Here is a 12,925-nt window from a genome sequence, read left to right as displayed (position 1 = left end):
TCTAAGTATACTGTACGAAGTTAAGAATGTATATTTTAATCCCTAGAAAGACGTCTAAAAAGTAATGTAAAGAGGAATAGCTAAAAAGTCAATAGAAAAATTAAAATGGAATTCTAAAGGGTATTTAGTTTACCCAAAAGAATGCAGGAAAGGCACAACAGGGGAACCAAAAACAAATGAGATAAACAGAAAAGTAGCAAAATGGTAGATCTCTACCCAATCATATCAATAAATTAAATGTAAATGGACTAAATATTCCAATTAAAAGGTAGAGATAGGGCTTCCCTGGCGGCACAGTGGTTAAGAATCCGCCTGCCAATGCAGAGGACACAGGTTTGAGCCCTGGTCCGAGAAGATCGCACATGCCACAGAGCAACTAAGCCTGTGCGCCACAACTGCTGAGCCTGCGCTGTAGAGCCCGTGAGCCACAACTACTGAGCTCATGAGCCACAACTACTGAAGCCTGCGCACCTAGAGCCCGTGCTCTGCAACAAGAGAAGCCACCGCAATAAGAAGCCCGCGCACCACAATGAAAAGTAGCCCTGCTCGCCACAACTAGGGAAAGCCCGTGCACAGCAGCAAAGACCCAACACAGCCAAAAATAAATAAATATATAAAATAAAATAAAATGAATAAAATCTATCTTAAAAAAAAAAAGGTAGGGATGGATATGTTCATTAACTTACTTGTGGTGATTATTTCATAACATACATGTATATCATGAGCCAAGGAGTACAGGTAGCCTCTAGAATCTGACAAAAAGGCCAGGAAGTTCTTCTGCTTTAGAGCCTCCAGAAGAGACTGTATCACTTCCAACACCTTGAGTTGAGCCCAGTGAGGCCATGAGATCTATGTCAGATGGCTGGCCTACTATTATCTTACAAAACTAAGGTAATAAATTTGTGTTGTTATAAGCTGTAAGTTTGTGGTAATTTGTTATAGCAGCAGTGGAAAACCAATAAGGATGGAAGAAGATATACTAGGTAAATAGTAAGCATAAGAAAGTTCCAATGGCTACATTAATATCAGATAAAGACAAAGAGTGTTACCAGCAATAAAGAGGGGCATTTCATACTGATCAAAGGGTCAGTTCATCCGGAAGATAGAATAGTCTTAAAAATATATGTACCTAACAAGAGCTTCAAAATACATAAAATAAAAATTGGCAGAAATACAAATCCACAATCATGTTTGGAGATTTGCCGCTCCACGGCATGTGGGATCCTCCCGGACTGGGGCTCGAACCTGTGTCCCCTGCATCGGCATGCAGACTCTCAACCACTGTGCCACCAGGGAAGCCCATGTTTGGAGATTTTAACACCTTTGTCTCAGCAATTGATACAACAATTAGACAAAAATAAATCAACAATGACAGCAAACCAATAAAGACATAAGATCCGAACCACACTTTTTTTTTTTTTTTAATTCATTTATGGCTGCGTTGGGTCTTCGTTGCTGCTTGCAGGCTTTCTCTAGTTGTAGTGAGCGGGGGCTACTCTTCGTTGCTGTGCACGGGCTTCTCATTGTGGTGGCTTCTCGTTGCGGAGTACGGGCTCTAGGTGCACAGGCTTCCGTAGTTGTGGCACGTGGGCTCAGTAGTTGTGGCTCACGGGCTCTAGAGCACAGGTTCAGTAGTTGTGGCACACGGGCTTAGTTGCTCTGCGGCATGTGGGATCTTCCCAGACCGGGGCTCAAACCCGTGTCTCCTGCATTGGCAGGCGAATTCTTAACCACTGTGCCACCAGGGAAGCCCCGAACCACACTTTTAACCACCTTGACTTAATTGACATTTTTAGAAAAATGCACCCAGTTTCAGAACACATCTTCTGACTACATGCTGGACCATCAAACAAGTCTCAGTAAATTTAAAAGGACTGCAGTCATACCAGGAAGAACCAAAGAAGAAATTCTAAATATGTTCTTTGACCACAGTAGAATTAAATTAGAAATAAATAATAATAACAGAGGTAAGATAACACCAAATATTTGGAAATTAAACAAAATATTTCTCAATAATGTATGGATAAAAGAAGTCAGGGAAAAATAGAAAATATTTTGAACTAAGAGAAAATGAAAACCACAATATGTCAAAGTTTGTGGTTTGCAACCTGAAGCTGTGCTTAAAGGGAGATGCGTATCTTTGAAATCCTTTGAAAATGCACTTTCAGCCTTCAGCTCTCACTGCCTGTGCTTTCAGCTCTCTAGTTAGAAGTGATCTTTCTTTTGTACTGTTCTCGGTGTAGCTGTTTTCCGCTATATCAGTAATAACATCTTAACACATCAACTTGCTAACCTGTCAGTCTCTTCCTTTCTAACCCGCAAAAACCCTTTAAGGACAAGTAACTGCTGTTCCCATCGATGTTTTGTCTCTAGTTTCTAGCACAGTGCATGACTGTGGGTCCTCAGTGGGTCCTCAGTCAATTTTGAATGAAAGATTGGGAATGGACCTTATCTTCATGAGGACCCTGTGGAGACAAGCAAACTAAGAATTATTAGCCCCATTTTACAGTTGAGAAAACAGAAGCCCAGGTTCCCTTAATGAGCCAGTGACAAGGCCAGGTTTCCATCATTCCTCAGAAATTTTCCTTTCGGGTCCTAAGTTGCTGACAGAAACGTCACCATTAGTGAGAAGCGTCTCCCCAACAGAATTGTAGAATTTATACCGGGGTAAAACTAAAGCCTTCACCGGCTGTAACCTCATCGTGTCGTCTTTTATTCTCTGGAGGATGGGCCAGGGCACCTTTCCGTGAATGCTTGTAGGAAGCCCTCGGCGCTGGGCCTCGGCGTCCTCACCGGTGAGGGAGTCTGGCCCTTGACCTTTCAAAACGCCCTGCCCGGCTGCGACCTCATCCCGGCCCTGCAGAAAGCGCTGGAGCTGGAGGCTGCAGCCTGGCGCTTTCAGGCAGCCCATGCTGGTGGGTCTGTGCACCACAAGCTCTGTTGCTCTATTTTCTACCTAGGTTTCAGTTCTCAACTGGGGTTTGTTTCTCCGTTGCCTCTGGTTCAGCTTCCTTTTCCTGTTTGGTTTTAAGTAGAGTCTAAAAATCAAGTTGCTGCCTTCCGAGGGTCTGTGCCCTCTGATCAGCTGGCCTGGTGGGAATACAGGACTTACCTCCTCGGGTTCCCTGTGCTACAGACGTGCAGCCATGGCCACAGTGTGAGTACGGGGACCAGAGGGGACAGAGGGACGTCAGAGGAGACCAAGAATCACGGGGACTCTAGAGATTCCCCCCAGATCCCCTGGGTGTACTGATGGGGAGACCGAGGACCCAGAGGGCAGAGGACTCTCTCACAGTCACACAGCAGGTTATGATGGAGCCTGCCCACTCCGTCTGCTGGCCTGTCCACTACGCTGGCCTGTGTCTCTGGGTGCCTGTCATCTTTAATGGCTTTTGTGTGTGTGTCAGAATCACTTCCTCAGAAGTCAGATGCCTGCCTCGGGTGGTAGAGGGGGCTCTGAACTATCTGAGGGGACTGGGGCTTGGCTGAGAGATGCTGTGGACAGGTCCTGGCTCTTCTCTCAGAATGACCTGAAAGCATCGGGGTTTTCTCTGAATGCTGGGCACAGAAGGAGGAGCTGGGGTGCCTTCTGTACAAGCTGAGACCTCATGGGCTGTCACAGCAGAACCCTGACCTTCTGCTTGAGAGACTTGGGACTGACTTTAGACCGCGGATCACTTAGGCTGCTGCGGTCTAGCACATGTGTGGGCACCAGCCGGTCTGTGTCCTGAGCTGGTCATTGTGAGCGCCCTTTCCAAAGGTGAGATTATAATTCAGACGTGATTTGCCCCTGCCCTGCGACCCCGTACAATACCGTGGCTCGTAGGACAGAGCTTCATCCTCTGGGATTTGGGGCATTGACTTGATCGACTCACTGCAGCTGTGCGTCTCAGCATAAGTTATAATCCCTGCCCTTAAAAAGTACTTCACAGTTCCCAAACTGCTGTTTCACCAGTTTTCTTGATTCTTTCAGCCGTGTTGGGTGGTTAGCTCAGGAAGGGGGCATCACTGCTGTTCTGTGGGCGAGGAGGCCTGGCCTCTGATCGGCTGTGGCCCTCGCTCAGGGTTGCATGGCTGGTTGAGGAGGGACTGGAAGGAGAACCACCCAGAACAGCTGCGTCCAGCGTTTCTCCCAGGATGCAACACGGGCTCTCTAGGAGCATTTTGCAGGGAGTTATGACAGCTGACACACAGTAAGTGGGGCCCGTCCGATGCTTCTGGTCGGCAGGGGAGCTTTGGAGAGGGCGGCGCTCTCGCGCCATGGCGCGGCCTTGGGCAGGCTGCCGGAGCCCTTCCTCCAGGCGCTGGCAGCTCTCAAGGCCAGGGCCGCAGTTGGCCTTCCCTGCTCCTTTGCAGCCAGTTTTCTATCATCCTTGAGCTCTAGAGGACTTGTGGGTGGAGCTGCAGCAAACCAGACTTTCCGTTTCAAAGGCTCGTTAGCTTCCGAAGTGGGCAGGCGCCAAAGTCATTACCTGCCGAAAACTACACTGAAAAGCTGAGTCTACTCTATCCTGTCAACTACTGACTGCAGAAAACAGTATCAGAAGTAAACCAGGAGGAAGCAAAGCAGTTCTTAAAAGTCTTTTAAAGTTGTAGAAATCTTAGGAGTTTCCATCTTGAAAGCAGGTTGAGACCATCTACAGTAGATCACCTGGGTTAGTGGTGCTTCAGGCATCTTACCCTCCACTTCAACCAGATCCACTCTCTTTTATCTTTTTAAAGTACTCCTCGATATTTCTTTGAGGAAAGAAGTTGTATTGTTGCTGGTGATGATGATTTTGAAATCTGAAAACTACTTATTTAGTCCAGCTCTGAGGTATACACAGTTGGGGAAATTGAGGCCCAGAGCTGGGGCAGAACTTGTTCTTTGGTGAGTGAGTTAGTGGTCCAGCCAAACCAAAACCCAGGTTCTCTGCACCCACCCTCCCCGTACCAGGCTGCCTGCGCTCACGGTGCCAGCGGGACGGCACGTACAGCAGCTGTGAGAGCCGTAGACGGTTTGCTTTCCACATGCTGACATAACAGAGATGTGATCGCTGGATTCCTAGGTCACCGTGGTTCCTGTGGTGGGGATGGAAAAGGCCTTCCCATCATGAAAGCGGGTCAGTCCCAGTTCCGGCCATCCATCAGTCAAGAAACATTTTCTGAGCACTCAACCCTGGGCTGGGACCGGGGAGTTCTCTTGAGCACGTGCCGGCGTACAGCACGCTCTCTCGGGCATGATTTCATTTAATGCCTACGGCGACCCTGAAGGTGGCAGGTATTGCTTTTATTGTTCCCACTTCATAGTGGAAGAAACCACGGTAGAGAGGCAGGGAGTAAGTTGCCCAGGAAGTGAGAGACCCAGGCTGGAGTGGGCCTCCTGATGCAGACGCTCTGCACTCCTGCCCCTGAGCTGGTCGAGTGGGAAGGCGGCGTTCTCAGGAATGAAGGAATCACAGGGCCTTAGTCCGGTGCAGTGTAGACCATGGTGAGTGTAGACAGGAGGCACGGCAGGAGTTGAGAAGTCGGGGGCTGCCAGGAGGTACTTCAGGGAGAAAGTGGGGTCTCAGGTAGACTCGAAGGATAGGGGTGAGTTGTATTTTTATTTTTATTTTTTATTTTTATTTTTGGCTGCTCTGGGTCTTAATTGCAACATGAGGGATCTTCGTTGTGCTATGTGGGATCTTTTTAGTTGCAGCATGCCGGCTCTTAGTTGCGGCATGCGAACTCTTAGTTGCAGCATGCATGCGGGATCCAGTTCCTGACCAGGGATTGAACCTGGGCCCCCTGCATTGGGAGTGCAGAGTCTTACCACTGGACCACCAGGGAAGTCCCAGGGATGAGTTTTAAAAGGGACCGAGGGGCTGCTCTCGGTGGCAGGGAGACAGGGACTGCACTAGGGGCAGTAGGAAGCGGGCGCACGGTCGAAAAATCGTGGAGAAGCGGAAAGCCCAGCTAGAGCGACGGCAGAGGCGGGGCCCTGCTCACGCCCGCTGCAGCCTTCACCCCCCGACCTGCGCGAGGGCACGAGGCAGCCACGCCAGACCTGAGCATGAAAATATGAGGAGGGGCCACACTGGGGGGGACGGCGAGGGGAAAGACCCTGAGACGGGAACGGCTTGGTGCGTCCAAAGGTCAGGAAAAGAACGGGGAGGCTGAAGCGACATAAGGGGAGAGTGAAGGGAGGTGGGGCGGAGGGGCAGCCAGGCCTCATCACGCAGAGCCCGGGAGCCCGGAAGGAGTCCAGGCTGTGTCTGTCGTGTCACGAGAAGCCTTTGGAGGGAGTTACGCAAGGGGAAAGACATCCGACAGAGCTTCAAGAAAAGTCACTCTGGTCACTGAGTGGATAAGGGTCTGTAGCGCGACAAGAATGGAGGTAGGAAGGCGTCGGGGACGCTGCTGCCGTCACGCAGGTGACAGGCCACGGTTGGGACCAGTGATGGAGCCAGTGGCATAGCGGGAGAGTGGCCGGATTTGGGAGGTGCTGTGGAGGTCTAACCTCTGGGGCTGCCCGCTGGATCCAGGGTGGTGTGAAGGAGGGAAGTGAATCAAACCCAACTCGGGCGGACTCGGGGAAGGCCGGGTGCAAGCCTGTGTACTGGCTGGGTCGGTGGGGGTCAAGCCGGTGCAGGACGGCTTCCAGGGAGTGTTGGCTGAACGAGGCTGCACGAAGCGGGAACTCAGCGCGCCACGGCAGCGGGAGGACCGCACGCGTCAGTGATGCGTCTGACCCTTCCTGGTGCAGCCGGGTAATTCCAGCCCCTTCCCTCGTCTCCCTCTTGTCCTTACCGTGCTTGCTTGGTTGGTTTTCTAATGCACTTGTCACCTTCTGACATATCACATGACTTTTTAGTTTGTTGTTTGTCATCTGTCTCCACCCCACAAGGATGTAAGTTCAAAAGTGGAGGGTTTTTTGTGTTTTGCTGACTAGGGTATCCTCAGTGCCTAAAACAGTGCCCAGCAATACACATTTATTAACTTGCTGGAATTAATTAAGTACTTTCGTTACGATACTGGAGATGGCTGGGCCGCTGACGCTGCCAGCGGAGCTCCGCAGTGTGGCCTGTTGGAGCAGCGGCCAGGAGAGCAGATGTTCCGTGTGTTCTCAGCTCGTGATGGAGCCAGGGCTCCCTGTGCGACCAGTCGGTAGTCAGCTGCCCGGGCACAGCAGTCACCACTTATTCCACAGCCCTTCAGAGCTTGAATAAGCAAACGTGGAAGAAGTTCCACGGCCTGGCCACCCCACGGTGCCCCCCAGCCCACACCCTTGCCTCTGCTACAGGGTTTGGAAGACCGTCTCTAAGGGCAGCTGGTGTTTCCTTTGACGTCTTGTCCTCACAGGCGAGTGTGAGTCCTGGAAGCTCACAGCCAAACGAGCCCTCAGAGAGCATGCTGTGCGTTTGCTGTCCCGGGATGTGTAGCCCAGTCATTTGAAGACGTCTTGAAACTTTGCTGTCTTCTTCTATTCAAAGAATCCAGTGTGTCTGCAGTGGAGAAACACTCCCATAACGACTCTAAGTTCTTCTCATGGGAGTGTGTTGTGTTCCCTGGGCTTCCTGAGGCAGGAGATGGTTGAGAGCTAGTCTAGACTTTGACACCTGAACCCTTAAAAGAGAAAAGTAGCAGCAGTACCCTTTTCTGAGTGTTCCATGCCAAGCACTGTGCTAATTACATTGATGTGATTCGACATGTGTTGTACTTGACCCTCATCCTCGGAGGTGTTCGTTGCTGTTCCCATCTCACTGGTAGAACAGGGGTCAGCAAAGGTAGCTTGCTTGCTCCAGGTCACACTGGTATCACTTGGCAGAGTTGGGCTTTGAAGCCAGGTCTCTTGTGTTTTCAAAAGCTAAGCTTAGCTGTAGCCTTTCGAAGGAACTTGCCCAGAATGACCATCAGAGTTAGAATCAAGGCTCCTAATCTCTGTCTTTCTTTGTAGTCTCCGATTTTCCACCGTTAGTACCACGGGAGACGGGAGACCTCCTCAGCCCTCCTGTGGCGCCCACGCTTCTCTCCGTCAGTCATCTGTTCATTCACCACCTCCCCTCCCAGCCTAGAGCTGTTCGTGGACAGGGTCTGCGTCCGCCCCCATGGCCAGGGGATGGCACGCACTCATTCTGATGCGAATCTGAGCCGAACCGCCCCGCCGATAATCAGGGGTGTCAGCCGAGGCGCAGCCGGGTCTCATTCCCAGGCGATTGATTAACTTACCCTCGGGGATGCGTGTACCGCCCCAGTCCTTGGCCCAGCCAGGTCTCTACCGCTGTCCCAAGGCCGTGTTAAAACCTGTTCCACTCCCACAAGTGGTCAGAGGCACAGACTCTGGGGACACAGGCATAGAGTGGAATTTAAATACGTTTGAAGTTGGAGCAGTCCTCGTGTGCACATGGCCTGTCAGGTGGCTCCCCAAGGGAAGGGCTGCGTCGGTGGCCTCGAGAGAAAGTGTGGGAAGGGGTTGAGACAGGATCAGTCTAAGGATGTCAGGCCCTCTCAACAGTTGGTTGGAGTGTTTGTTCCAGATTCCACTAGACTTCACAGAGAAGTGGAGCCAGCTGTCCAGGCATCCGGGACACTGGCATCAGAGCAGAGAAAAGGCAAACAGTCTTTTTTTTTTTTTTTTTTTTTTTTGCGGTACGCGGGCCTCTCACTGTTGTGGCCTCTCCCGTTGCGGAGCACAGGCTCCGGATGCGCAGGCTCAGCGGCCATGGCTCACGGGCCCAGCCGCTCCGCGGCATGTGGGATCTTCCCAGACCGGGGCACGAACCCGTGTCCCCTGCATCGGCAGGCGGACTCTCAACCACTGCGCCACCAGGGAAGCCCTGGCAAACAGTCTTGACCGCACATGACGTGGCAGTCTGGCTCTCCCAACCAACTTGGGTAGAAGAGAAGATACTTGGGTTTGATACCAAATTTGTTCTTCACTTACCCAAAGCCTTTCTTTAATTCTAACACTCACAAAAATGGAGCTTAGTCACCATTTGAGATTATGCGTGTTATTCTGTGCGGATCTAATTTATTGTTTTCATTACTGTAATGCAGCAGTTCTCAAAATGTGATCAGGAGACCTCCTCTTTTAGGGGTCTGTGAGTCAAAACTATATTTGTAATAATACTGAGACATTATTTGCCTTTTTCACTCTCATGAGTGCAAAGTAGAATTTTCCAGAGGCTTACATGACATGTGTTGACATTGTCACGGTGACAGCCAAGGAAGTGTATACTTGTGTTTTTAAAACTTCTTAGTTTTAATTTCAAATATGGTAAATACAGATAGACTTAATCTCCATAAACAGAAGCTTTTTGGCACCCTCGATAATTTTTTAAAATTTATTGAAGTATAGTTGATTTACAGTGTTGTGTTAATTTCTGCTATACAGCAAAGGGATTCAGTTATACATGTATATACATTCTTTTTCATATTCTTCTCAATTATGGTTTATCACAGGATATTGAATATAGTTCCCTGTGCTATACACTAGGACCTTGTCGTTTATCCATCCTATACATACTAGTTTGCATCTGCTAATCCCAAACTCCCACTCCATCCTTCCCCCACCCCCACCTCCTTTGGCAACCACAGGTCTGTTCTCTGTGTCTGTGAGTCTGTTTCTGTTTTGTGAATAAGTTCATTTGTGTCATATTTTAGAGTCCACGTGTAAGTGATATCATATGGTATTTGTCTTTCTCTTTCTGACTTATTTCGCTTAGTAGGATAATCTCTAGGTCCATCTATGTTGCTGCAGATGGCACTGTTTCATTCTTTTTTATGGCTGAGTAATATTCCATTGTATATAGATAGGTACCACATCTTCTTTATCCAGTCATCTGTTGATGGACATTTAGGTTGCTTCCATGTCTTGGCTATTGTAAATAGTGCTGCTGTGAACATAGGGGTGCGTGTATCTTTTTGAATTATAGTTTTGTCCAGGTATACACCCAGGAGTGGGATTGCAGGATCATATGGTAATTCTATTTTTAGTTTTTTGAGGAACCTCCATACTGTTTTCCATAGTGGCTGCACCAATTTACATTCCCGCCAGCAGTGTAGGAGGGTTCCCTTTTCTCCACAGCCTCCCCAGCATTTGTTATTTGTAGACTTTTTAGTGATGGCCGTTCTGACTGGTGTGAGGTGGTACCTCACTGTAGTTTTGATTTGCATTTCTGTACTAATTAGCTGCCATCTCCAGTAGTTTATACGGGCGTACAGGGGTTCTGAGACCAAAACAGTTTGAGAACCACTTCTGTAACATAGTCTGTTATGTGACTGTGCTATGAAAGACACGCACAGAATTGGTAAAAGCCCCTGGTTCAGGGGGGTGGCTCCCACTGGTCGAGAGGAGGGCACTGGGATGCAGGGGCCTCCCAGCTGAACAGCTTTCTGAGATGACATCCCATTTCCTGGCCTGAGTGGTGGGATCATGGGAACCTACTTCTCACAGGCGTGAACTGTTTTCAGAATAACATTTTACGTTTAGAACAAAACACCAAAGCTGTAGGCATGAACTGTTTCAGAATAAACATTTTAAGTTTAGATGAAAACACCAAACCTGTTTCAGGCCTGTTTCCATTAAGAGGAAAAAAGGTCACCCTAGAGGGGATTTACTCATTACCAAGAAGAAAGGCACCTTTCCATTGGAGACATCTGGCGTCTGCTCCGGTAGACAGGCTTGCCTCTGCAAGAGAAGGCACCTGAGTGTGCTGCCCCATGTGATGTGGTAGGATACATGCCCACTACCACCTGTGCTGTGTTCTTCCTGTTTACCCTGAATTTAGTCACGAGGAAACAATCCAGGATGGGGACGGCCCCCAACACAATTGGCCTGATCTCTTCACACACACAAAAATCAGTATCAGTGATAAACAGGAAAAAAACAGGCCCTAACATTCTAGCTTAAAAGAGAGTAAGCAGACAACACAACTAAATGTAATGCATGAGCGGATCCTAGATCTATAAAAAATCAAAACATTTTGGGGAAACTTGGGTAACTTTTAATATGGGCTCTGTATTGGATCTATTAGTAAATTACTAATTTTCTTAGATGTAATAATGGTGTTTAAGTTATATATCAGAACGTCCTTATTTTAAAGAAATGTAAAAACCTTAGAATTGATGTATCATGATATCTGGAACTGTCAAATGGTTCAGAAAAAAATGACATAAAAAAGAGAAAACTTGCATGTGGCAAAAATGCTTTATTCCGGAGGCAGAGAAGCCCTATCTTGTAGCAGAAAGGGCTCTGCAGTCGAGTCCCGGCCTCCCGCATTTAGCTGTGGGACGTTGGTAAGCTTGCCCCCTTCACTTGGCCTGACTCCTCCATCTAAAGGTTCCTTACGAATGTTTCTGGGCTCTGACCGGGCTCTGTTTCCATCCCTGTTCCTTGGTCCCTGGATTGGGATGCGGTGCCAGTACGCCTGGTGCAGGCTTCCTGGTTCCCCTGGAATGCGTGCGTGTTGAGAAGTAACGAGAGGCCCAGGGTGATGGCCAGGAGCACCAGGCACTCTGCCCGAGACGCACGCACCCCCACCCTGGGCCAGACGCGCCAGGCTCCCCTTCTGCTGCGGGCGCTCTGCACCCCTGGAGTGCCGTGGGCTGCGCGCGCGCCTTCCCTTGATGGCGCAGACCGCGGCTTCTGTTCAACACACGGTCTACTTTCTAAGGACCAGGCGTGGGGATATATTTGCTTCGTAGTCGGTACTCAGTGAAAGGGGTGTGTTCTTGGTTTATTTGTTAAATTAATGCGGGAAGAGAAAGCAGTGGTGGCCCGATCTCAGGTGGGTCGTGACCCCCTCCCCACCCCACCCCACCCCAAAGAATCCTCGAAGGCTGAGAAGCAGGATGCCTGGCAGAACTAGGCACACTCAGAAGCAAGCATGTATTCAGAGATAATTACTGAGCAATCCAGCAGGTCCCAGTTATTGGAGCTACAGAGATGAACATCTTTAAAGCAACCACAAAAAACCTGCCTCGTGGGGGAGAGAGAAAATCAGCAGACCTTCAGGACAGTGGCAGTGAATGGACAGGTGTTTCCTGAAGGCAGTGGCGCTGAGCTGAGAAAGGTGAGATGCAAACTGTGGATGTAGGAAAGAGAAGTTGTCTTGAACGAGGGACATACTGTCTCAAGTAAACAGCACGTCTGCATGAGGTAAGACTTGAGGTGAAGCCAGTGTGAGGCGCCTTCTGTATCCACGTTGGAGCTGCCCTTACCCCTTATTCTTTTAACCTCCAAGGAGAAAACTAAGGTCGGGGGCTCCTGAGTGTGACCTGGAGAGCCACCCTGGGCGTTCAGGTGGCAGCGCGCAGGCTGTTGGGTCCTGCCTTTGCCGGGAGCCCCAGGGCGGAGGCCTGCCCACTGGGGGCACAGGCTGTGCTGCCGGGGCATCTCCCACGCCGGGTCTCCGAGCCCTGCTTTGCCCACTTACTCTCCTGAGTGCCTGCCCCTGGGAGTGTGATGGCCCACCCCCTGGAGAAGGTGCTGGGTGGCTTTCCTTCATGCCACTTACTGTACCTGCCACTGTTCTGCAGGTCTGTCTGGCCGGGTATCATATGTCTCAGCCTGACGGAAGAGAAAACGAGAGCTAGAGAGGTAGCGGCTGGGAGCAGGGAGTGGTGCCAGCTCATATCAGCTTACATCAGCCAGACTCACATTCACTGGGTGTTTATTGGGCGCTTAATCCCGCGATAGTTATTGTGGAGAGGGAGAGGAAGCTCCCAGTAGGGTAACCACTCACTCTGCTTTGCCTGGGACCATCCTGGTCTTAGCGCTGAGTGTCCTGCCCCACCTCCCGGGAAACGCCTCAGTCCCAGGCAAACCTGGATTCCTGGTCCTGCTGGGGCGACAAGATACGCCTTCAGGACAGAGTGTGATGAGTTGTTCTGTCTGAAGGGAGTGACCGAGCTGGGCATTGGGTTGAGCCCGTGCTGGCGGGGAGGGTGAGGTGTGATCCAG

The 12,925-nt window shown here is 49.9% G+C and overlaps 1 protein-coding gene across 4 annotated transcripts in view; it reads left to right on the top strand.

The window, feature by feature from the left end:
- EVL (Enah/Vasp-like) overlaps positions 1-12,925 on the top strand; it is a 164,335-nt gene that overhangs the window by 82,940 nt on the left and 68,470 nt on the right. Inside the window, exon 1 of one of the 4 annotated variants that reach the window (XM_082649033.1) lies at positions 3,068-3,157. The exons of the other annotated variants lie outside the window; for them this stretch is intronic. Within the exon in view, the coding sequence (XP_082505159.1) occupies positions 3,147-3,157 (11 nt within the window). The 5' untranslated portion in view covers positions 3,068-3,146. Of the gene's footprint in view, positions 1-3,067; positions 3,158-12,925 lie in introns of those variants that run through there. 4 annotated transcript variants of the gene reach the window in all.

This window comes from Grampus griseus (genome assembly GCF_964374135.1).
Source record: "Grampus griseus genome assembly, chromosome: 2".
NCBI lineage: Eukaryota > Metazoa > Chordata > Mammalia > Artiodactyla > Delphinidae > Grampus > Grampus griseus.
Note: the sequence above shows the minus strand (reverse complement) of the source record. Positions and strands in the feature narration are given on the sequence as shown.